Source organism: Ovis aries, chromosome 17, assembly GCF_016772045.2.
Source record: "Ovis aries strain OAR_USU_Benz2616 breed Rambouillet chromosome 17, ARS-UI_Ramb_v3.0, whole genome shotgun sequence".
Taxonomy (NCBI): Eukaryota; Metazoa; Chordata; class Mammalia; order Artiodactyla; family Bovidae; genus Ovis; species Ovis aries.
The window spans coordinates 52,426,455-52,452,213 of NC_056070.1; the positions used below are offsets into that span (position 1 = coordinate 52,426,455).

General features: G+C 49.2%; 2 protein-coding genes across 25 annotated transcripts in view; both read left to right on the forward strand.

Moving 5' to 3' along the window:
• MPHOSPH9 (M-phase phosphoprotein 9) overlaps positions 1–5,545 on the forward strand; it is a 58,825-nt gene extending 53,280 nt beyond the window's left edge. For all 11 annotated transcript variants that reach the window (XM_060401119.1, XM_042234563.1, XM_060401122.1 and 8 more), the window contains one exon: positions 1,682–5,545. In XM_060401119.1, coding sequence (XP_060257102.1) covers positions 1,682–1,783 — 102 coding nt within the window. In that variant the 3' untranslated portion in view covers positions 1,784–5,545. The remainder of the gene's footprint in view (positions 1–1,681) is intronic.
• Positions 5,546–6,965: 1,420 nt separating this feature from the next.
• Positions 6,966–25,759, forward strand: part of PITPNM2 (phosphatidylinositol transfer protein membrane associated 2) — a 158,325-nt gene continuing 139,531 nt past the window's right edge. For 10 of the 14 annotated variants that reach the window (XM_060401106.1, XM_060401114.1, XM_060401108.1 and 7 more), the window contains exon 1: positions 6,966–7,341. The gene's annotated coding sequence lies outside the window, so the exon portion shown is untranslated. Of the gene's footprint in view, positions 7,342–7,479; positions 13,381–25,759 lie in introns of those variants that run through there. The other 4 variants (XM_060401105.1, XM_042234577.2, XM_060401104.1 and 1 more) reach the window with 2 other exon arrangements.

The following is a 25,759-nucleotide window of genomic DNA, read 5'->3' on the forward strand; positions in this document are numbered from 1 at the left end:
GGCTCCCTGGTTCTGGAGCACAGGCTCAAGAGTTGTGGCATACTGGCTTAGTTGCTTTGCAGCATGTGGGATCTTCCTGGATCAGGGATCAAACTTGTGTCTCCTTCATTGGCAGGCAGATTCTTTACCACCAGAGCCACCAGAGAAGTCCCAACAAGCTCTTAAAATAAGACTCTTTTTAAGGGCCTTAGTTTCCAGTCATGTATGTCAAAGCTGTTTGAATATAGTAAGAAGACAAAGGGCAACCACACACACAAAAAAGGCTGAGGATGCTTGTGTAGGATTCGTAAGTTTAAAAAGGGCAAAAAAAGATGAAAAATGCTCTACCTCACTAATGAGTTTAAAAAAATAAACACACATTTAAACAAAAGCATAATTTTTAAGGCTTTCCAGGAGGCTCAGTGGTAAAGAAAATGCCTGCCAGTGCAGGAGCCGCAGGAGCGGTGGATTTGATACCCGGGTGGGAAAAATCTGGAGAAGGAAATGACAACACACTCCAGTATTCTTGCTGGAGAATCCCATGGACAAAGGAGCCTGGTGGGTTACAGTCCATAGGGTTGCAAAGACTTGGACACAACTGAGCACGCACACATGTGCATGCATCATTTTTAAGCTCTTACATTGGCAGGTGAAAAAAAAAAAACAATGGTAGCTGGGCTAGGGAAAAGCTTATCCTTCAACACTGAGTAAGGAGAAAGTGTCACAGACTTCCTGGAATTCAGCTTGACATGTATCCAAAGCTTTAAAATTATACATTTTTTTGGACCTAGCGTTTTTACTTGAGGGAATGATTCCTAAGGCAGTATTTTAGGTATGTGTAGAGACATGTTTCAGAATATATATTTAATTTAAAATGATCTCATAAAGGATATTCCATAACAAGAAAAGTTAAATTGAAAAACATTCTAAAGAAGTGTTTGATTTTTTTTCTTAAAAATGATGTTTCTATATACATAAAAAACAGGAAACAGGAACCGTGGTTGTTACTTTTTGCTCTTCTATCTTCTGAATATTCTAAAAATGAACTGTTAATTTCTTACAGTGAAAGTTGTTGAAGAGAAAATTTTTAGGTTTTATTTCAGGATACCATTGGAGTTAGTACTGAATAAAATACCTAAAGTGGTGAATATATATTTCAGGTACTGTTTAACAGTAGTAGTATTTATTTTAAAATAGCAGTTGTTACACTGATTCATTGTACAGTCTCTTGTTTCTTGGAAAGCTCTCCTCCAGCATTTTTCCTTTTTAACCTAGAAATTTTGGTCAGAAGAAAGTTCTCTGATATAAGTGGGTTACAGCACCAATCAGATGTGTCCATTTTTTCTGGGGAAATGTATGAAGAACCTTCTGGGCTCCTCTTGTACTGTTTTCAGTTCAGCGGAGTCAAATAATTCTCTCCTTCTAGAGAACTGGGTTGCTGTTGCTATAATTTCCACATAGTGTATCAAACATATTGAGAATATTTAAAGTTCAGCAGTTACCTTGAATGGTTGAAATGGTGATTTATGTTTATAGTTTAAATGAAATAATGTAAAGATGATTTGTATAAAAGCCAAAATAATTTTAATTTTTGATGTTTAAACTTGCTCACTTGCTGAAAGAGAGGTCATTTTGGTGATACTTATAGAATTGGTGAACTTGGTAGAATTCTGATTAAGTTTTTTCCTTTATTTTCGCCCAGGAAGCCTTGGAAGATCGTTTGGAGAAGATTAATCGAGAGCTGGGTTCTGTTCGCATGACGTTAAAGAAATTCCATGTTTTGCGCACCTCTGCAAATCTTTGAGATTTGTAGTCATTAAATTTTGAGACATTTTTGTTTGCACTAATGTATAATTATGCACTCAAAAAAGCCAAACTATTTTATACTGTTTCTAAGCCTTCAAACGTAGTTTTACAATCATGCTATTCTTTACACTTGCTATTTTATACTTCAGATAGCCACATATTTTCAAGATATTTTTGTTATGCTCAGGAACCTCTTGTATATTTTACTATTTAAAAAGTATTATTTTTAAATAGTATATGTCTCCTGTTTATATCAAGAATAAAGAAATATAACAGGGGAGGCAGCTTTGTTTCTAAACATAGTGTTATCCTTTTATGATGAACTTTGCACACCAGTTTTATAAACTTGTTCTACATTGTGAATATGATTCTAAGTTTTTTTAAATAAATGCTTAAGAGCTTCCACAGTGATAGAGTAATACATGCTGAATGCAAAAAAAAAGCATACCCTAGATTTAGCTATGTTGAAGTTTTTTTTAAATGATAATTCCTGTTTGAAACGTGTCTTAAGACTGAATATTAGAGTTAATAATGGAAACATTGGAAATAATGGAATATTGGAAAGCTCTGAAAGTGAGACTATTTCATTCTGTTTCCCTTAAGCTTTCTTATTTGTAAGAAAGAAAAATGCTAGAGATAGAAATCTCTAATTTTGTTATATATGTAGTACTTTCTAGAAAAAAGTCAGTTGGAGAGCTGTAGCTTTCTGCCCATCTTTCTGAATGTAACTTGTGTCCCACCTTTGACAGTGAGATGATAAAAAGCTTTGATGAAATACAGGCCACCACCCAGTGAGGTTGTAAGAGCAGTTTCTTCAGTGTACACGGCCTCAGATGTCAGATTGTCAGGAAGATGTTTTTAACATCTCTCCACCATTCCCCCCATCCCCCCACCCTCCCAATGAAGAATACACTTCCATTGTAGCTGCTGTAAGAACAGTAGGTGGAGGTCAGAGCAACTTATGCTGCTTGTTACTGCACAGGTAATGTGTCTAGATAGAGCACCGTGCCTTTCAATTGGCCTTGCTGGGGGGCTGTAGCCCACTGCCTTGGTAGTGCCTCCTGCTCTCAGAATTTCCACGTAGGCAAGAGGCTGTGATCTGACCAGAAGTATGGCAGGTAGAGGTCCTGACTGCTGGTCAAGGTCTGGGCTCCTCAGCTGCTCATTTTTTTGGTGGCCAGTCAGAACCCAGTACCCACTCAAGCTCAGTATGTGTTGATAAACAAGACTCATTCCACACTTTCAACACTAATTCCCACTGATTCAGGTTTTAAAGTTTGGTTTACTTTTGAGCTTTTTCTCCTCCTCCCTGTGGCTCTTAATAGCATGTAGTTTTGGTGAGCCAAGCCACCCGATATTCCACTAGGGTCTATGTATGCCTTTGAGCAGGATCTCAGAGAATCTTTGAGCACCCTTCACCAAAGCTTCCTCTGCCTGAGCTCCAGGCCTGGCTCCCTCCTCAGGCTCCCTGCTCAGTGTTGTGGAGGGTTCTCAGCAAGGGGAACCCACTGACAGCTGCCTCTCCTGTTCCTTCCTGTCCGTGAATCAAACCTTTGCTCCCACCTCCTGCAACCTGTTGAAGACCTCTGGCTAATCAGTTACTCATCAGAATCAAGTGCCTTACTCCCAGTATTTTTTTCTAGTCTTTTTTCTTTCTTTCTTTCTTTTTAATCTCCTAGTTCTAGTGAAGAAAACATTCATTTTAATCAATCTCCAGTATAGCTGTGTCAAAACTTAAAGGGATTGACTTTACAGGTGATGCTCCCTTTAGTATGGTCCTATACGTGACATTAAAAACTCACTTGAAAATTGTTAGCCTGTTTCATTGTTCCCTGCTTTTATTGTAAAGTCTGTTATATCCCAAAGAATAGGAAATTGCCCTTTCAGAAGAGATGAGAGTTTTATCTTACCAGGGAGTTATCTTCTTAGTAGTCATATCCCAGTATTTAAGCCCCATTAAAGTGTCTTCTGTGCCTCTCAGGAAACATGTGATTTGATTTGTGACATGTCATAAACTGAAAGTATCAGTCACTTCAGAAATTTTTAAAAAATTCTTTTCTCTCCATACCTGTGAAGAGGGACACCAAGGAAAATCCTTCCAACTGTCTTTCCTTTTAGTAATGCTTAACGTACAACTACTCTATTTAAAAACAGCCTAAAAGCTGGAAAGGTGACAACCTTAAAAAGCAACTGTTATATCCCAGGGAGGTGAACTATACTTTAGATGCTGGCTGCAGTTAGGTTTTTTTACTAAGTGAATCTTCCACTTCTAGGAAGTGCCATTTAAAATTCAAATAGAGTTACTGCTCTCCTGTCACCCAGACCTGCCGCCTTCCTTTCACTGAACCGCCTGAGGGAGGAATGTGCTTGATTGCTTGAAGGTGCCAAGTGGATATAGCTACTAATCCACACTAGGACTGTAGGAGCTGGACAGGGGACAGGTGAGCCAGACCTGGATCACACCCTGCTCAGGCTTTCCTCCATGTAAAGATAAGAAGCTTCCTTCCGTTGTGGGAGATTATATGCAAAGTGCCTGGTGTCTCTTAAGTTTTCAATCAGTAGTATATTTCAGATTCATTCTGAGTTATTAAATAGGCTTTTGAAGTAGTGATTTCAGTGCTTTCTTAGAAAAGTAGACCATGTCCCTAGCAATTGACTTAAAAACTGCCTTGGGCTGGTTGACATACGTTAGGTGGTCAAAGATGTTCTCTCCATCTTTTTGCAAAAAATGAGCTTTCTTAGGGTTTAAATGAGCTTCCCTCTGGTGGTTTGTTTGTTTGTTTTTTCCATGAGTAATTGATGAGCTCTGTAGTAAGTTCAGATACTCTGCAATCTTAAATGTGATTTGGGGGTTGTTTGATATAAGCTGTTTTGCTAAAAAAAAGTATTGCCAATGTAATAAAAATAATTGCTCCTTTGAATGTTCCATAATTAGACTTCTAAAATTGCTGGCCTGTGAAGCAGGACCACATAAAGGAAGAGGATGCCACTGAATGTTTGAAAGTTAACATGAAGTTTATGATTTGCTTTTGGAGTTGGATAAGCAACCAGAATTTGTTTCTTTTTTTAACTTGGAAAAGCCAGGTGCTTGGCTGAATGCTATTTGAATTCTGAGAAGTTAGACATTTCTGTCATTTTGATTTTTAGGTATCTCAAAAGCAGTTTTCAGTAAATTTTTATGTGCCACTTGTGCTGTGAGTCTTTAAGAAGCTTTAGAAAATAAATATCGATACATATCTAAAGCCCTTTAGGAATCAAAGGTAAATCGTATTTACCCATCACAAGTGATTGTACATGGTTATGAAATTTGCAGGTCTGATTAAATGAATTATACTGTACCAATTTTGCAGGCAATAATTTCCCACCTTGCCAAGAGTTCTGTGGCAGTTTAATAATAAACTACACCAGTATTCTTAGGACCTGTGTTACTAGGCTTTCCCTTTCTGATTTGTGTTCTATTTCAATAGACTCCTCTCAAATAGGAGGAATCAAGCCATAACTTTGCATTTGCTGGACATTATATGCCATGTCATTGCTGTGACTACAGACTTCAAAGATAATATTTTATTCACAATTTCACTGTAACCATGACCAATACAGTAAGAAATCTGCTTCCTGTAGTGCTGCTGACATTAAAGACCAGTCCTTGTTGCAGTTTTTAAATCAAGTCAGATGCTAGAGTGATGAAATTTGTAAGCTCTGCAAGAGCAGGGACCATCTCTTTGCATATAGGCACTGAATAAATATTTGTGGATACAAACATCTGTGCTATCAGTGTGTTTATTCCTGCTGGCCAGTTGTGGGCTCTGGTTTTTAATGGTGTTAAGTCCTCTGAGTTACTGGTTTGGGAGCAGGTACCGCAGGGTTACAAGGGCAGCTGTCCAGGGCCTCTGTTCTGACTGGCCTACAGGCAGAGAGCCTCACTCCAGAAATCTATATGCTCTGAAAACTTTTTTTTTTTTTACCTTTATCAAAAAAGTAAAGGTCAAGGCAGAAGTAGCAGTGAAAGGACCTGTCACCCAGTTTGGCTTCCACAGATCCTCAGGCAAGGAGGACACCTGTGTAGGAGATAGACGATGACTCAATCCCTGGCCTACTCAGAACAGCAGCTGGGGCTGGAAACCTTTACTGGGTCTTAGGGTGCCTCTTGGTGGAGGGAAGGAGTTGGCCCATTCAGTGTCCAAGGAGATTGGACGGCCTTTGGTCTGGGTTGTTCCTCTCTGACTTGATCTGAACTCATCTTGGGCTGCTTTTAACTTCACCTTACACTTGCCCTCCCAAGGGGAAGGCTCCCTGCCTCCTTTCAACCTGAGAAAGTGATACTTGGTGATAAGTAAACTACTCCTAGGTTTGGGGTGTGCCCTGTTTAATTCAGTTACTTCAAATCTTTATAAAGCCATCCTTGCTTAATCTAAATATATACTTCATGATTTAAATAGCACTCAGTACCCTCTTGGTCCAACTGGAGTGTCCAGTCTGGTCGGAATATCAAGATGAAGCTATTTCTGATCCTCTGCCAGTTCCTTCTTGAGGTCAGGGGCTAGATCTTACCCTCTGGCTACTATGACTGCCACGCCTTCTGATTGCCAAAGAGCATTTTCATTTTTTGGTCCAGACCATATTTGGTGTTCTGAGGAGAGAACTCCTGGTTGCCTCTATTTCTGCAAATCGGGTTGGTAACGGATAAAAGCACCAGGTGTCAAGGTCTGGACTTCCATTGACTACCTTTGGTTTGCCCACACATTCCAAATGCCTTCCTTAGTGTTCCGCTGCTCGTTCCCCTTGATTTTGTTATCTTACTCCCAAAGGACTCAATTTTTCCTTTTTTTTTTTTCCCCCTTTTCTGTAAATCTGCTCATTCCTTTCCCCTGGTAGTGTTGGGGTGGTGGTGGTGGGGGAGAGTGTTTCCTGGCAAGTGAGGCTCACAGTATTAAAAGGGCCAAGAGGTCGTGGGCCGGGGCCTCCCCTCATGGAAGTGACCTCCAGGCCTTTCCCGGGGTCGCCCGGGCGAGCGCAGACCTGACGCCCGAGCCGGGCCAAGTTTGTCGGGGTTTCTCCCGGCGGAGGCTGGCCCTCGCGGCGGGCGGGCGGGCGGAGGCGGCGGGCGGCTCCGCGCGTGGCCTGACGGAGGCGCAGGCCCACCGCCGAGTGAGGGAATGCGAGGCGGGCCCGGCGCGCACGGGCAGCAGCGGCCGCTGGGGCGCGCGGGGCACGGCGGCGCCGCCGTGTAGAGCTGTCAGGCCGGTCCGCGGGCGCGCCCGGCCCCGCGCCCCGCCGGCCGCCGCCTCCATCCCCGCCCGCGGCCCCCGCTCCGAGCGCCCAGACCCGAGGCGGCCCGCACGTGCGCCCGCTCGCCGCCCGCCCGCCGACGGTCGGGGAGCATGCCCGCGGGAGCCCGGCCGCTCGCCCGGGGCCAGCTGGCGGCGGCGGCGGCGCGTGGAGCCGCGGGGCGCAGCCGGCCGGGCCGGGGCCACCGGGCCGGAGTCTCCCGGGCCGCGTGAGGCGGCGGCGGCCCAGCGCGGCCGAAGAGGACGGAGCAGCGCCGTGCAGAGCGGGGTGAGTGTCTCGGCTGCCCGGCCGGAAGGCGGCGCGGCTGGGCCCCCTCCTCAGGGCCGCAGCGAACCCCGGGGTGGGGGCGGGCTCGGGGGCGGGGGCGGGCTCGGGGCGGGGACCCCCCCCCTCACCGGCCGGGCAGGCGGCGGCTCCCGGAGGCCCCGGCCCGCCCTCCTGGTCGGTGCGCGGAAAAGTGGGAGACCCGGGCCCCCAGCCCCGCGCTGGGAGGAGGGTGTGGCGCGCCGGGACCGGGGCTGAGGAAATCCGCCTCCGACGCCCCTACCCCAAGCACGGGCCCTCCGGATTCGGGGGGTGAGGGGCCCAATGCTAATTCCGAATTTCCGTCGGTTCCGGCTGGGGCGCGGAGGGCTCCCCTCCCCCAGTGACAAGTGTCACGGCGGCGCAGGGGCAGGTGTGTGTGCGGTGCTGGGCCTGCCCCGGCCGGCCCGCGCTCCTGACCGAGGGGTCGGGAGGAAGTGGTGGCCACAGCCCTCCGGCCAGCCCTCTGTGCTTCTCTCCTCCTCCAGCCCTGGCCTGCCTGGGTGGGTACCCGGGGCCTAAGCGTGGGGTGTGGCCCTCAGAGAGAGGGGGCCAGGACTTGGAAGAAGTGCTCCCAGGTGTCCCCCTCGCTGGAGGAAAAATCTAGCCAATCTCCATCCTGTGAGTCGCCCTTTCCTGTTGTAAAACCTGCGGTGCCAGCTCTGTGTCTGAGCAGCCATCTGCCTTCCTATCCCTCTCAGCTTTTCTTATGGGGTAGGGGGCCGGGGGCGTGCAGGGCCGCTGGGTGACTTGGGGAGGACAAAACTCTTGAGTCCCCCATCCCCCATAACGTGCAGCTAATTCTCTCTTAGGGAAACCTCCGATGGACGTTCTGAGTAAATAGAGTGTGTTTGCTAGGCAAATGTCATTTCAAGGCAAATCTTCTGGCTCTATCCCCTTTCAACGCATTTGCTGCCCTCTACATAAATCCTAGATTCCTCATCCTACATTCCTGTCCCTACCTCTTAAATATGGGGTAGGGCAGAAAGCCTCAGGCCTGCCCACCTCCTCCCCTCTAGAATCAGAGTTCTTCAGAGGGGACCTCCTTTGAGCATCTTTCTCCAACCACTGCTAGCTCTCTCCCCAGTTCCCATAGGGGAGCTGTTGGGGTGGCCGGCTAGACCCCTCCCTCCTTTCTGAAGGGAATGCTCCCCTTCATTTGAGTCTTCCCCATGGCCAAGCCCCTAGTGTGACTCATCTCTGCTCTGAACTCCCATTGCACCTTATCTGGGTCTCTTGTGTGACTCTTATCACCACCTGCCTTATTTTATAGTTACTTTTGTGTCTGGCTTATCTCCCCTGCTGGATTGTCAGCTCCTGGAGGATGGAGGTGGGGTTTGATTCATCCCTGGTCCTGCATCCTGGGTACTGTCAGCATTAGTGTCTGGATGGAGTAGAAGTCCCCACCCCGGGGGACTCTATCTTTAGCTTTAGCTCTGGAACCCTACCTTATCTGACTCCTGGACTGTCCCTGTTAAATTCTACGCTGGCAATTAGAAGAGACTCCCAGCCCTCTTCCTTTGCAGAGAGAAACACCATGAGTTAGGAAGGGCTGTTTTTCTTGTTGAGAGTGACTTGCCAAATGACTAGGACAATACATGCTCTGCTATGAGGATGTCCAGGCACAGACTGTGGGCTCTCTGGGCCCTGGGTGTAGAATGGACTTCTCTCTTTGGCCTTCCGCATTCGTCGGGCATGGGAGGCAGTAGAGAACCAGACTGGGATTCAAGGTTCCAGGCCTGGCCCTCCCATAACGTCTGTAACTAAGTTACCAGGTTTCTCTTGATCTTGGTTGGTCCTTTCTTATGGAATCTGAAAGAAAATTCCTCTCCTTCTATGAGGCCCTATAGGATCTGGGCCCTGCATCCTCTGCCTTTTTGACTGTTCATTACGGAGATCCAGGCTTGTCTTCACTGGCCTTCCCAGGTGGAGTCCATCACCTCCACCTTTGTGCCCCATGCTAATTCAACTTACCAGGAAGAATGGCAGTTGAATGGCAGTTGAATGTTATCCTGTGACTCCCTGCTAGGCTGAGCTCCTAGGGGAGCAGGGGTTGGCCCTAAATCTCATTTCTCTGCCTCTCCCGTGCCTGGCACATGGGAGGCTCTAGGGAAAAGGTCTATGGGATAAAGGTGAGAAGCTAAGAGCCCTTGTTCCAGTTGACTGTACATTCTCTCTCACAGGGACCCAATTTTGCCTTCCTTCCTATCTAGAGGCCTGTTTTAAAACCAGGCAGATGGGGACCTCCCTGGCAGTCCAGCGCTCAAGACTGTGTTTCCACAGCAGGGGGCTCGGGTTCGATCCCTGATTGAGGATGTTCTGCAAGCCGTGAGGTGCAGCCAAAGAAAAAAATACATAAATGAAATGAAAGCAGGCAGATGTTCTCCTCACCATCCCATCCCGTTCAGGCTTTCTAGCTTAGTCTCTGAGAAGAGCCAGCCATGGAGAACGATGCCGTTCATCTGTAGAGATTAGAAGGGGAAACTTCTGGTGCTTCGAGATCTCTGCCTGGCTGCTTTTGGAAAAGACAGTGGAGTAGAGGGTGGGGGTGTGTACGCTCTGTTGCGGAAGGCCAGTGATCTCATGCCTGTGTCCTCAGCCATGGGCAGGAAAGGTGAGCCATCCTGAGTGAGCAGTCACATGCTTCTAGGCCCCTTCCCCACCCCTTCTCAGCCTTGTGGACAGCCCTCCCGAAACCTGCCCACCAGGACCCCCTGCCAATGGACACCGATGTAGTTATTTATTAAAGTGGTATTTATTTGTTTTTAAAATGAAGGTTTAAAAAATTATTTATTTTATTTTTGGCTGTCCTGGGTCTTCGTTGCTACGTGGACTTCTTTCTAGTTGTGGTGAGTGGGGGCTGCTCCCTAGTTGCCGTCTGTGGCAGTGGCTTCTCTTGTTGCCGAGCACAGGCTCTAGGGCTTTCGCACTTCAGTAGTTGCTGCACGTAGGCTCAGTAGTTTTGGCGCACGGGCTTAGTTGCTCCAAGGCATGTGGGATCCTCCTGGACCAGGGATTGAACCCGTGTCCCCTGCACTGGCAGGCAGATTCTTAACCACTGGACCACCAGGGAAGCCTCGCTAAGTGGTCTTCAAATGACCTCTCTGCGTCCTTCCATCAGTGTTCATTAGGCTCTCACTAGGTACCCAGGATGTTACCAAGTAGTGCCCCGGTAGCCACGGCAAATCTTTGTCCGCTCTGCTCTAAAACCCGGGGTAATGAGCAAAGGGCATTGCTCCCTCTCTGCTCAAGTCTTCTCAGAGCGTGTATGAAAAATTGATTTTAGAATTTAGAAGCCTTGCCTCCCCTGTGTGCAGGGAAAGCAGTTTGCTTCCTCTGATCATGGGAAGGAAGATGGGGAAGGAAACATGTTTGGGATGTGTACTGCATGTACAGCGTGCCCAAGGCTGCCCCGTGCACCCTGCAAGTGAGGTGGTGTTCGCCCTCCTTTCTCCCAGAGAAAGACACTGAGACACAGAGAGGTCAACCCACTTGCCCAGAGGCTCTGTGGGTTCCTACCCAATTCTGCTGGACTCTGCTCGTTGCACCTGCACTGTATTTCTGACTGATTCAGGTCGCCTCCTCTTCCCTGGCTTCCAGGACGCTGGAAGGACAACCCGACATATTCATATAGAGACTATATTCACTCACCCTCGTAGTCAGCATACTATTTCTACTTTACTGTCTATGTGCGTATATTAAGTATATTTAAACATATATACATATGTTTAAATCTGCCTTTATAAGTCATCACAAAGGGTTTCTGGAAAACTGGACATATAAAGAGTTGAATACGATAAGTAACATTGAATGTAAAACTTCGACTCACGGTGTGGTTAGGGAGATTCGCCCCACGGGTAACACGGGGCATGCTGTGGCTTAAACAGCAGGCAGGGTTCAGAGGAGGAGACGCCCTTTCTGGGTAAGGCGGTCAGAGTTGACTTCCTGGAAGAGGTGGGATTTGAAGGAGGCCTTGAAGAATGGGCGGAGTTTTGATAGTCACAGCACCTGGAAAGGTGTGTAGAATTTAGAGTTTCAAATCTGTGGTTATCACCAGGGCCCTTCCAGAAAAGGTTCCTGTGGAAAAGGAGAGAAAATGGCAAGGCTGGTGGTGCCTTTTCAGGTCTCCTCCAGCCTTGCAGGATGCTCTGGGAACACTGGAGCCTTGAGGACTGTGCCCCGTCAAGGATGAGTGATCCCAGAGAAGAGAAGCGACTTGCCCAAGGCCTGCCCCGAAACCTGGAACCCAGGTCCCTAATTCCCAGCTTGGTGTGGGCTCTTGTTACTGGCGGGGGTTGACGACGGGCAGCAGCCCTGAACATCGGTCCTTTGTTCCTGTAAAGTGGGTACAGGGGTACTGCCTTCCTCACTCCCAGGCTGGCGAACACCAAGAGAAAGTCCTGCGAAATTGTCATGACCAAAGTCAGAAAGAGCTGTGTTGGAGAGGAGGGCTGGCATTTTCTTCAGTTACTCATATTAACAACTGCCCTTGCCAGAGGAGGGAAACCAGATTAACCAACAGGCAGGGTTCCGGCAGCAGACAAATCAAACCCAAGCAAGCGCCTTGGGGAAGAGCATCGAGAAAGCAGTTTCAAGACTTCCCTGGTGGTCCAGGGCTTAAGACTCCAAGCTCCTGATGCGGGGGGCCAGAGTTCGATCCCTGGTCAGGGAACTAGATCCTGCCTGCCACAGCTGCACATGCTGCAGGCACAGCCAAATAAGTTTTTTTTTTTTTTTTTAAAGCCCTCATTGTAAAAAAAAAATGATATTTTTTTTAAAGAGAGAAAGCAGTTTCACACCCTCTTTTTGCTGAAATCCAGCATCTTTCTCAAAGCTTTTCCTCCGAGAGCCCTAAACCCACAGTTCCATTTCCCTTTTGTGGGATGGTGTGGGGAGTTGGTGGTGCAGGGGAAAGACAGAGAGTTATTAAAAGAAGCCCGAGGACTTGGGGATCCCAAGGCTGATTCCCATCCCATGGTAATGCTGACCGGATGGGTGTGGACATGTCAGCCTTCAGCTGTGTGGGGCGGTGGCCCATCAGGGCAGAAGGTCTTCAAGTGTAATATAATACATCCCAGGTCACGTGTGCACACAGTCCAGGTCCAGTTCTGGCAGTTCTGCTCTTTAGGGAATTTCAGAGTTAGGTTCCTGCCAGCCTCTGGCCACAGCATTTGTCCCTGACCAATAGAAAACTCTTTTTATGTGTGTTTCTTACTTAATATATGTTACTGATTCACTGGGCTTCCCTGGTGGCTAAGTGGAAAAGAATCCGCCTACCAGCCAATTCAGGAGATGCAGGTTCGATCCCTGGGTCGGGAAGATCCCCTGGAGGAGGAAATGACAATGCACTCAGTATTCTTGCCTGGGAAATCCCATGGACAGAGGAGCCTGGTGGGCTGTAGTTCAAGGGATCGCAAAAGAAACACGACTTAGTGACTAAACAACAACAGTTGATTGATTAAACTGAACTCAGCCAACAGCACTGCCACTCAATGCCTGAGCGAAGATCAGCTAACACGTATGTTTTCTCCATAAGGTGCATCATGGTTTTCCCCGGATCTGAGCACTAGACAGCGCTTCAGCCTCATGCTCGGGGCCATGTTAAATCGCTAACAAAAAGCACAGAAGTGTGAAAACCATGGCACTAAACAGACCACGGAGAGGATACTTGTTGACAGTTTGAACTGAAAGGCAGGGGGCCGCCTTGTTTGACCTCTGCAGGGCTCAGGCAGGCAGGGTGACTCAGTTTTTCCCTGCTCTGTGCACGTCTGCAAAAGACCGAGTAAGCACCACGCTCCTCAGTTTCTGAGTTACAGGTAAAACTCTAGCCAGACAGGAGGGGCCGTAAATACTACGGAATCCGGAATCCGTGAATAATGGGTACCGACTGTTTATGCAAAGTAGTTCCACAGCACAGCACTCCTGAGCGATAAGGAGGGACTGTTGCCACATTTAACAGAAAGGAAACAGGCTCAGAGAGGTGAAGGACCTGATGCAGCTTATGTGAGTAGCTGGGGCCCGGCCAACACTTGCACCCACCCCTGGCTGATCCCGAGTGTGGTTCTTTCCCCTCCGCTCCTATCGCATTTGTTGTGAGAGCCTTTCCTCTTCGTGGCCACAGTCCTCCCACTCCCATGCACAGACCTCATCTGCTGCCTTTGTCATTGTGTCTGCAGCATCCAGAACAGGGCTCCTCACGTGTGCTCAGCTGAGTTCATTCTTTGCCACCCCAAGGACTGTAGCCCTCCAGGCTCCTCTGTCCCTGGGATTCTCCAGGCAAGAATACTGGTGTGGGCTGCCATTGCCCCCTCCAGGGGATCTTCCCGACCCAGGGATTGAAGCTGAGTTTCCTGCTTTGGCGGGTGGATTCCATACCACTAGTGCCACCTGGACTCCTCGGCGACGCTCAGTAATTCCTGGCGAGTAAAGGCTGGGACCGAAGCTTCTTGTGTTTGCTCCATCCTGGGTGCCAGAAGAAGGAGAAATATCTGGGTGTAGGTTTCCCCCCTCGCCCTCCTGTACCCCTTCCAGAAGGGTGCCCATTTCCCCTTTCCACTGCCTGCGAACAGGAGATCCTGTGTTCCCGCACATCAGAAGATTCGGACAACCTCACATCTAACAGAACTGGTCTTTGCTGGGAGGAGCTGAGGGCAGCCTGTCACCCAAAGGAATGATGCTCCTAGGGAGGCATTTTGGGCCAGCATGGGGCTTCCTGGGGCCCCACTCCTCCAGTCCTGGCTTTCTTACTGCTGGGCACCTTTACAAAAACATTCTGTTGCTTGCGCCCCTTGAAGAGTTGGTACGCAGGTCATAGGAGTTATTGCTGTTTCTTCTCTCCGAGGCTCTTTCTTTCCCTTTTAGGAGATGGTTCCCCTTGAAGGATGGCATTTTCTCTTTAGCAGCCGGGCACTACCGCCCAGGTCTCCGTAGGGCCTGGCTGACTCATCTGCTGTGCTGTGAGGCAGGGCAAGAGCTATCTCCCGCTGCAGCCCTGCCGGACCGAGTCAGGCCCTGTGGCCTCCTGGCCTCACCTAGCTGTGGTCCACGGAGGAGTCAGGCCCCACCGAGAGCCCACCAGGCGCCAGTGCCCTGCGTGAAGCAGGTGGAAGATGGGCTGTCCACCTGCTGTCTCTTTACAGCCCCTTGAAAACCCACCTTGAAGGGCCAGGGGCAGACGTTGGGGTGGCCATTCCCAGTTCTGACAGGGACCAACGTCCATCCACACAGGGCTGCCCGGAGGCCGGTCAAGGCCTGTTTATTGCCCATGGGTCCATTTCTTCCCTCCGTCCTGCCTGAGGGCCCAATAATTGTTTTCCTGGGCACTTCATGAGAGTTGACTTTCCACTTGCACGTTTGTTTTTTTTTTCCCCCATAAGAGGGAGGAAAACCAAACGTTTTCTGCAATTAGAATTTTTCCCTCTCGGGTAATCACAATGGGTAAAAAAAAAAAAAAAAAAAAAAAAGACATTTAAGTCCATTGAAAACCACACAGAAGCAGCGCTCTCGGAGCCAGGGGACTGCTCAGTCGGTACGGATGGCCAGCCAGGGAGGGCGTTTGGCGGGCGGGCTCTGGCGTAAGGAAGCCGCTATTTCACATTTATTTGGGGCTGGCTTCCTGCAGCATATTTCAATTAGTTTGTCAGTGTTGTGCATCTGACAGGCCACGCGTTCATTGTGGTTGAGCCATCTGGGAGGTGGGAGGCCTGCAGCCTTCCCCGTGGCAGTCAGTAACTACCAGTTTGAAGGAAATTTGTTTGATGTGTTTAAGAACCCAACACTAAAACACCATTAATAACGAAAGCTTCCAGAGTTCTGAAAGCACTCCCCCTTGTTGAGCCGTCAGATGGACATGCATAACTTAAGACCTCATATTTTCCCCCCACGCCTGTGACATTTCCCAGCACAGCCAAGCAAAGTTCTGAAGTGGCCGATTTAATTGATCCAGAGCACGATTTGTATTAACCCAGTATGCAAAGGAGCTCATTAATGTTTATACTTGGGGGCCATGCAGCCTGAGCTTTGGCCACCAGGAGTAGCCAGGGGAGGCAGGGAATATATCCCTCCATCAGTATTCAGCTGAGCTCCAGAGCCACTGGTTTTATTTCGGGTCTTAGCCTCGATGACTCACCGAGCGTCGTGAGCTCGTGGTGATGAGAGCTGACCAGCACAGCCTGCCCTTCACTCCTTAGGTACCAAGGTTTAGAGCGCTGATCACACCCATTGCTGTCTCTTTTTACCTTGTTATTTTTCCTGGCTGACTGTCCCCTTTCCTGAGGAATGTGCTGTCTGACTTTGCAGCAGCGGGGGAAAAGAGGAATTCAGCATCTTAAGAGAATAGGAGAGTGGAAGGAGTGTTGGAAAAAAAAAAAAAATCCATGGGTTTGATCTTTCATTCGACTTTCCATTTGCCTGAAACCTTACCACCCCAGACTGGATGGGGAGCAGGCTTGAGACTCAAGACACGGTTGTGAACTGGAGGGAGGCGGGCTTGTGAAATCTGGGATGTTTGGTTCACTTGATTTGTCTTGGTGGCCTGAGAGCTACAGGACTGGTGTTTGGAGGGTTTAGGCTGATAAAGGCACCCATCACATAACCAGACAGGTTGATGCTTCATAATGGACTTTTCTGGATCCTAAGATTCCTGCCCAAGGAGAAGGCAACTCTTCCCTCTCCAGACTATGAGGATCCCCTGGTCAAGCCTAGCTGCTCTGCAAGCTCAGAGGGCTTATTTGACTTTGAGTCCCCCGTGCCCAGTATAGTGGCCGGGAGGTAACTCAGGGCCAACTGATGACCATTTGGGGAGAGGCAGTGGCTAGAGATCCAGAGGGAAAACGTCCTTTCTCCTTCATCCATGTTTTGGGTAGCACTCTCCAAGGCCCAGAGAGCTTCTGCCTATTGTCTTTCACTTGACACCCAGAAGTGCTGCTATGCCCATTTTACAGGTGGGGAAACTGAGGCTGGAAGCAGTCTTAATTTGGCGTCCAGTGCTTGCAGCTGTCATGTTTCACACACAGTACAGCTCAGGGAGGGCATGATTTGGGCCAACCATAGAGCAAGTTAACGGCTGGCCAGGATTCTTGTCCTACTGGGGTCTCGATTCTTCAAGTTCATTCTGTTGCATTCCCTACATGACCCATGCCATGTTGTTATGTCATTGTTTATAAATCCATCAGGGGAGTTGCCTGATGGTCCAGTGGTTAGGACTCATGGCTTTCCCTGCTGAGGGCTGGGCTTCAATCCCTGGTTGGGGAGCTAAGACCCTGGAAAACCTGCCATGAGGCCAAATACAACAACAAAAATTCCATGAGTATTTCCTGATGCAGTTCAGTCTGAACAGTGCCCAGAAGTTTTCGGTTTGGGTTTGTGTGAGTTTTTTGTTTCATTTTTTACCTAGAGAAGAAAACAGAATTTCTCTTTTCTTGTTCTGTAGCTTTTGCTCTTCAAAGAGGCCCAAAGGCACCATGGACGTAGAGCAGGATTTATCATAGATTCCTGAGATAGGGCGGCGTGCTCTGGGATCACGGCGTGGGCATGACTTGGGGGCCCCCTGGGCTCCCCGTTGTCGAGTCTTGTAGCCACACACCCAGGAGCCTGTGGTCAGAGGCCCTGCGGGTTGTGTGTCCTTGAGATCCTGGAAAGTGGTGCCTTTCCCTTTCCTGAAGTGAGAGCAGCTTTCAGACTGGCTGTATTAGGATGCCCGTGTGTGTGTGTGTGTGGGGGGGGGGGGGGGGGCCGGGGCAGGTGCGCTTTTAAAGGGCACAGTTCAGAGTGAACGGGGCCTCATCTGCCAGGGTGGGTGGGCCCTGCTCACCATCCACTCTGGGTTCTCAGCGTCGGTGGGTCAGTTTGTTCTGGGGTCCTCCCCTCTTTCTGCCCTAATTGTGCCCTTTCTCTCCCTTATTAGAGAAGACGCGGCTGCAGGGAGGGGAGGAGGCAGAGGCCAGCGCTTTGTGTCTCCCACCAGCACCGTGATCGCCTGTCTTGCTACCTCCGGGTTCCTCCAGGCTGGGAGAGTGGAAGGCCCAGTGGCCACTGGGCAGAGAAGAGACGCAGATGGGTCCCCGTGGGGTTCTCTAGCTCAGGCCGGGGTCCGATGGGCAAGAGTTAGAGGGTTTGTTTTTCCCTGGGGCCTTCCACACTGTGTGGGCCACTCTAGGACTATCATCCTCTCCAGGCGGCTCCTTGGGTCCAGGCGTCCCAGCCAGCACTGCTCCCCTGGGCAGGGCCGAGGTATGCCTTTTTGGCTTCCTGGAGCACCTTGCCTGGTTCTGAACTTGGACGAGGATTTTATTATTAATTAATTCATTGTCATTTGGGGCCGTGCTGGACCTTTGTTGCTGCACGCCAGCTTCTCGTTGCGGTGGCTTCTCTTGCTGCGGAGCACAGTCTCTAGGTGCCCGGGCTCAGTGGTTGCGGAGCCTGGGCTCAGTTGCTGTGAGGCCCGTGGGATCTTCCCGGACCAGGGATGGAACCCGCGTCCCCTACATTGGCAGGAGGATTCTTAACCCCTGGACCAGCAGAGAAGTCCAAGCAGAGGGTTTAACGAAGCCTCCGACGGGAGGACACTTGGGGAAGGCGGTCTGGCCCACCTGCTCTCCCAGGAGGCTATCTTCCAGATTTCTCCTGCTCTCCCTAGAATCCAGCCTGCTCAGAAGGACACTCACGCAGGAGGATTCCAAGCCTCTGACTGCTCAGGCTGGACGCAGAGGGAAAATGGAGGTTCCAGGGTGTGCAGCGCATGGAAGGGCCGGGAAGGGCCACTGGACACGTGCCCAGCAGAGAATGAGGGCGCTGGGTGAAGGTGTGGATGCAGGCGAGGGGAAGGCAGATGGGTGCAGAAGGAGAGAATGGGGCGTTTTCTTTCCTGGCCTCCTTTAAAAATTTGTAGTGGAATTCATGTAACGGAGAGCTGACCACTTCTAAATGTGCGATTCAGTGGCACATGCTATGTTTGCAGGCTGGGTGACCACCACCTCTGTCTCATTCTAGAGCATCCTCACCACCCCGAAAGGAGACCCCACACCCATCAGCAGTCACGCTCCCTTCTCGCTCCTCCCCTGGCTTGTGGCCAGCACTCTTCTATTTTCTGCCTCTATAGATTTATCTGTTCCGATTATTTCAAATATTAGATTGGACAAAAAAAAAAGTCCATTTGGTTTTTTTCCATACGATCTTACGGAAAAACCCAAGCAAACTTTTTGGCCCCCCAATGAATGGAATATTACACTATGTGACCTTTGGTTTTTGGCTTCTTTCATGTAACATAATGTTTTCAAGGTTTACCCATGTTGTAGCCGATATTAGTACTTCATTTTTGTGTGTGTGAGTCGTAAAATACACATAATGTCAAATTTACCGCCGTGACCATTTTTCAGCAAACAGTCCCGTGGCATTAAGTACATTCACCCTGTTGTGCAACCATCACCCCCATCCCGTCCAGAGCTTCTTCCTCTTCGCAAACTGAAACTCTGTCCCCGTTAAACGACGACGGTCTCTTCCCTCCAGCCCTTGGCACCCACTGTTCTGCTTTCTGTTTCTGTGAGTTTTCTCTGGGTGCCTCGAATAAGTGGCATCATACAGAATTCGTCCTTTTGTGGTCTGGTTCATTTCGCTGAGCATAATGTCCTTCAGATTCACCTGCGCTGTAGCTTGTGAATTTCCTTCTTCTCTTGGCCGAGTAATGTTCCACTGTATAGATAGACCACTTTCTGCTTTTCTGTTGATAGGCACTTGGGCTGTTTCTGGGCCGGCAAGATGTTGACTTTGGCTTGCCCCTGAATGAGGAACAGTGAAAGACAGCTGGACCAGGAGGGCCTGGGGGTCTGGGAAGTCTGAGTTGTGCCATTTCCAGGATGAGTGGCCTTTGATGATCCTGCCTTTCTGGGCCCTGGTTTCTGTATCCATCCAGCGATGCTCCTTCCCAGGGGAGGACGCAGTGAGAGTCTGAATGAGAGGGTAGCTTTGTGGATTGTCAGCTGCCCTGCATATGTGAGCTGCTATCTTCCTGGTCAGGGACAAGGGACAGTCCTGGTCTTCACCAGTCATAGGTTATGAAGGTTGGTGTTGCCTGGCCCTCCACCTGTCTGGGGCTCACCTGTGACTTCCACTTGCTGGAAGGTTCCCTCCCTTGCAGAGATTCCAGAATGAACTCCACAAGGAGGGGCATCCTGCCTCTCTGTGGCCTTCTGAGTGCTCGCTGACTCCCAGCTGATCGCAGTCGGGGAGCCAGGAACACATGGTTCCCCGAAGCACCGTCCCCAGGGCCCCTTCCTTGGAGCTCCAGGAAATCGAAGCTAGGAGGATGGCATTGGCAGCCTCCTGGGGTGGCTGAGTCAGAGCAGAATCAGGCTGGAAGTCACTAAGTTGCACTTGCCTTCATTAGGCTAATTAACTTTCGATGTGAATTAGCTCTGAGCTGACTTAGGAAATCCATTATAGGGCTGGGCTGGTTCCGTGTGCAGTGGTGCCTAGGAAGCTGCGCCATGCCTTTCCACATCCAGCAATTAAGGCTGCTTAATTATTAACTCAGGGCTGTGTGACTAATGAGGAGTTGCATTCATTGTGCGAATTTTAAGGCTGTTTAAAATGAGCCGTAATATAGTTAATAATCATACTGGGAATCGTTCGTTGTGATCCATGTTATAGATTATTTAGAAGATAAGCCGAGGCTGAGGGTTGATTTGGGGAAGGTCATGTAGATGGAGAGTTGGCGAGGCGGGGTTTCAGTGTGTGCAAAGTGCTGGCTAAGATGGGGAGTTTCCAGCTGATGCACAGCTGGCCCCTTGAAAAGCTGCTCTCACTTGGAATTTCCACTTGCTAGTGGGTTCTCAGGCTGACCCACCAAGAACAGGACCCCCAGACAGCTGAATAACTGAGCTCTTGAAGCACCTAGTCTATGCCTGGTCCTCAATGACACCCTGCAGTTAGTCCCATTGTGCAGATGAGAAAACTGAGGCCCAAAGCAGAAAGCTGGCTACCCCAAGGGCACATGGCTGATACATCCAAATCCAGGCTGTCTGGCTCTGAAAAAAATCCATCTGTATGTGTATGCTTAGTCGCATCCAACTCTTCTTGACCCCATGGACTGTAGCCTGCCAGGCTCTTCTGTCCATGGGACTTCCCAGGCAAGAATACTAGAGTGGGTTGCCATTTCCTTCTCCAGAGGATCTTCCCGACCCAGGGATTGAACCCACGTCTCCTGCATTGACAGGGTGGATTCTTCACCATTGAGCCACCAGGGAAAGTGAAAGTTGCTCAGTAGTGTCTGACTCTTTGCGACCCCATCGACTCTACAGTCTGTGGAATTCTCCAGGCCAGAATACTGGAGTGGCTAGCTTTTCCTTTCTCCAGGGGATCTTCCCAACCCAGGGATCAAACCCAGGTCTCCCACATTGCAAGCGGATTCTTTACCAGCTGAGCCACCAGGGAAGCCCAAGAATACTGGAGTGAGTAGCTTATCCCTTCTCCAGCGGATTTTGGATTTTGCTAACTTGGGCATCAAACTGGGGTCTCCTGCATTGTAGGCAGATTTTTTTTTTTTTTTTTTTACCAACCTAGCTATCGGGGAAGCTCTGCAAGCCCCCAGGGGAAGCCCTTGGCTAAATGACTGTTTTAGGCCATTTACCATACACTACATCCATTTTTGCAGTGAAGTAGGTTTTTGAGAGCCTGCCTGGGGAGCTAAGCATTTTGAAAATCCTTTTTTTTTTTTACGTGGGAAAACTTGCAAACCCTTGGTACTTCTGGAAAAGAAACACTTCTTACTTTCAAGGCTTAAGAGGTGCCTCCCAAGGGCTGCCATGAATGGGTTGCTTGTGCGCATGTGGGGATGTTGTGCATGGAGGCTGGGGCACCTTTTGCTTGCTGTCATGACCCACATGGAGCCCTTTTGTCTGGGAGCCTGTGGGTGACAACCTTCAGGAACTCTTTCGTGGGAGCACAGAGTGGTCTTTTGTTCCTGGTGTCCTGGGTGTGCTGTCTGTCCCCCGTCCTCAGAGAAGAGGGCCCCTCTTCGCTGTTTAGGTGTTGGCCACAGAGCATCACCAAGCCCTCATGCAGCTGGAGCTAAGCAGACGGGGGTTTCAGAAAGTGGAAGCATTATTTTTAGCCCCACAGCCTCTGTGATTCTGTCACTATGGAGATGCCGGCTGGGGGCCCACGAGGCTGTGTGCTTTTCCTGCTGGTGAGAGGAAAAGGGGTCCTGTTTCTTTCCTGGAATGTAACCTTGGCTGCTCAGTGGAGACCTCAGTCACTGGGTGTGTGTGTGAGAGAGAGACAGACAGACACAGACAGAGAGATGCTGCTGCTGCTTTGGAAGAACAAGCTGTGGGCCCGGGCCCTGCACGGAGCTCGGTGTCTTGTGGTTTGGCTGAGCTTCACTAGCGTCCAGAGGCCCCACTTGGACTGGACTGTATGTGACCCCACTTCCCTGGGCCTTCATTTCCTCCCCTGAAAATTTGGGTTGCTAATTCCTGCTGTCGGTATGCTTCTTTCGATCTGGTGACATAAGAGATTCAGACAAACTTTGAATCCATGATGTGACTCAGGAGCTGTCAGTGTGTGTGTGTGTGTGTGTGTGTGTGTACACTGGGGTGTGTGTGTGTGTGTACGCTGGGGTGTGTGTGTGTGTGTGTACACTGGGGTGTGTGTCTGACTCAGGAGCTGTCTGTGTGTGTGTGTGTGTGTACACTGGGGTGTGTGTCTGTGTCTAGTAATTTTTCTAATGCAAGGTTGTGTGTGTGTGTGTGTACACTGGGGTGTGTGTCTGTGTCCAGTCATTATTCTGATGCAAGGTCCTGTATGTGTGTGTGTGTGTGTGTGTGTGTACACTGGGGTGTGTGTCTGTGTCCAGTAATTATTCTGATGCAAGGTCCTGTGTGTGTGTGTGTGTGTGTGTGTACACTGGGGTGTGTGTGTGTGTACGCTGGTGTGTGTGTGTGTGTGTGTGTGTACACTGGGGTGTGTGTGTGTACGCTGGTGTGTGTGTGTGTGTGTGCACTGGTGTGTGTGTGTGTGTACGCTGGGGTGTGTGTGTGTGTGTGTGTACACTGGGGTGTGTGTGTGTGTACACTGGGGTGTGTGTGTGTGTCCAGTAATTATTCTGATGCAAGGTCCTGTGTGTGTGTGTGTGTGTGTGTGTGTGTACACTGGGGTGTGTGTGTGTGTACGCTGGGGTGTGTGTGTGTGTACACTGGGGTGTGTGTGTGTGTACGCTGGTGTGTGTGTGTGTGTACACTGGGGTGTGTGTGTGTGTACGCTGGGGTGTGTGTGTGTGTGTACACTGGGGTGTGTGTGTGTGTACGCTGGTGTGTGTGTGTGTGTGTACACTGGGGTGTGTGTGTGTGTACGCTGGGGTGTGTGTGTGTGTACACTGGGGTGTGTGTGTGTACGCTGGTGTGTGTGTGTGTGTGTGTGTGTGTGTGTATGGGGGTGTGTGTCTGTGTCCAGTAATTATTTCGATGCAAGGTCGCCCTCAGTCGGTCATCTAGCATTCTCCCTCCTCCCTCTTTGTCTTTCTACTTTTCCCCGTATTTTGGCTTCTCCATTCAAAGGCAGGGAAAGAGGACTTCCCTGGTGGTCCAATGGTGAAGGGTCCGCCCGCCAGTGCAGGGGATGCAGTTTCAGTCCCTGGTCCAGGAAGCTCCCACATGCCAAGGGGCAGCGAAGCCCGTGTGCCACGGCTGCCGAGCCTGTGCTTTAGAGCCCCAGTGCAGCGACTACTGAAGCCCTCAAGCTCCGGAACAAGAGGAGCCACTGGAATGAGAGGCCTGAGCACCGCAACTAGAGAGCATCCCCCGCTCGCCACAACTGGAGAAAGCCTGCGTGCCGCACCTAAGACCCAGAGCAGCCCAAACTTGATCAATTAACTAAAACAAAAAACTGTTTTGAATAGGCAGAAGAAGAGGAAGTTGAAGGGGAGCGTATTCAGGTCCTGTCCACACACGATCATAAGCGATCTATAAGGGAGGTTAACCCCGCCCGCCTCTTTCTGCCACCTCTGTGTCCCCCTGTAGAGTTGCTGAAAATACTCTTCCTTTGGTTGCCCTCATAGATTCACAGCCCCACCTCCTGTGGGAAGTGACACTTGGGGCGTTAGCTCGGTTCCCACAGAGGATGTGACTAAGGCTCACAGTGCTTATAGTCTGTGTCCAGCGTCGCATAGTCACAAGCACCAGTGCTGGACCTAGAACTGAATGCTCTCGACTCTCCAGCCCGTACCCATGCAGCCCTGCAGAGACAGCAGGCTGAAGTGCACAGATGCCAGTAGGCCATGTCCAGGACCCCAGGCACACTTCTTTCTTCCCTTCTTCTGACATCTCAGGCTTGACTAATATCCCAAAGTGGGAAATAACAAGTGTTGACGAGGATGTGGAAAAATGGGAACCCCTGTCCCCTGGCTGGTGGGATGTAGAATGGTGCAGCCACTGTGGAAGCAGTTTAGTGGTTCTTTAAGTGATTAAACACGGAGTTGCTGGGAATTCCCTAGTGATCCAGTGTTTGGACTCTACACTTTCACTGCCGAAAGCCTGGATCCCATTCCTAGTTGGGGAACTTAGATCCCATGAGTGGCATGGCCAAAGAGAAAAAAGGAAAGCAGCAACACCAGGTTCAGTTCAGTTCAGTCACTCAGTCGTGTCTGACTCTTTGCAACCCCATGGACAGCAGCATGCCAGGCTTCCCTGTCCTTTACCAGCTCCCAGAGCTTGCTCAAACTCATGTCCATTGAGTCAGTGATGCCATCCAACCATCTCATCCTCTGTTGTCCCCTTCTCCTCCTGCCTTCAGTCTTTCCCAGCATCAAGGTCTTTTCCAGTGAGTCAGTTCTTCGCATCAGTTGGCCAAAGTATTGGAGTTTCAGCTTCAGCATCAGTCCTTCTGATGAATATTCAGGACTGATTTCATTTCGGCTGGACTGATTGGATCTCCTTGCAATCTAAGGGACTCTCAAAAGTCTTCTCCAACACCATAGTTCAAAAGCATCACTTCTTTGGTGCTCAACTTTCTTTATAGTCCGACTCTCACATCCATACATGACCACTGGAAAAACCATAGCCTTGACTAGGCAGAACTTTGTTGGCAAAGTAATGTCTCTGCTTTTTAATATGCTGTCTAAGTTGGTCATAGCTTTTCTTCCAAGGAGCAAGCGTCTTTTAATTTCATGGCTGCAGTCACCATCTGCAGTGATTTTGGAGCCCCCCAAAATAAAGTCTCTCGCTGCTTCCATTGTTTCCCCATCTATTTGCCATGAAGTGATGGGACCAGATGTCATGATCTTAGTTTTCTGAATGTTGAGTTTTAAGCCAACTTTTTCACTCTCCTCTTTCACTTTCATCAAGAGGCTCTCTAGTTCTTCTTCACTTTCTGCCATAAGGGTGGTATCATCTGCATATCTGAGGTTATTGATATTTCTCTCGGCAGTCTTGATTCCAGCTTGTGCTTCATCCAGCCCAGCATTTCGCATGATGTACTCTGCATATAAGTTAAATAAGCAAAGTGACAATATACAGCCTTGATGTACTCCTTTCCCAATTTGAAACCAATCTGTTGATCCATGTCCAGTTCTAACTGTTGCTTCTTGACCTGCATACAGATTTCTCAGGAGACAGGTAAGGTGATCTGGTATTCCCATCTCTTTGAAAAATTTCCACAGTTTGTTGTGATCCATGCTGTCAAAGGCTTTGGTGTAGTCAATAAAGCAGAAGTAGATGGTTTTCTGGAATTCTTTTGCTTTCTTGATGATCCAGTGGATGTTGGCGATTTGATTTCTGGTTCCTCTGTCTGGTTACCAACTGATGAATGGGCTAATAGAATGTGGTCTACCCATACAAAACAATGTTACTAGAATTCTACTCCTGGGTTATTCTACTCCAAAGCACTGAAAGCAGGGACTCAAACAGGTACTTATACACCCATGTTCTTAGCAGTATTATTCACAATAGCCAGAAGTTGAAAACGACTCAGTGCATTAGCTGATAAATGGATAAAAGAAATGACGTGGTATAGCCATACGATGGAATATTACGGGGCCAGAAAAGGAATGAAGCACTGACACAGGCCCCACATAAATGGTCCTTGAAAACATGATGCTAAGAGAAAGAAGTCAGACCCAAAAGGGCAGAATTGTGTGATTCCACTTGTATGAGGTGCTGAGAATAGCAAATTCAGGGACAGAGAGGAGAGCAGTGCTTATCGGGGGCTGGGGGTGGGTGTTAGAGGGGACACAGCTTCTGTTTGAGGTGATGAAAATACTCTGGAAATAACCATGGTGATGGTACAACGCTGGGAATATCCTCAGTGCCACTGAATTGTACACTTAAAGAAGATTAAAATGGAGGACTTCCCTGGCAGTCCAGTGGTTAAGATTCTATACTTCCACTGCACA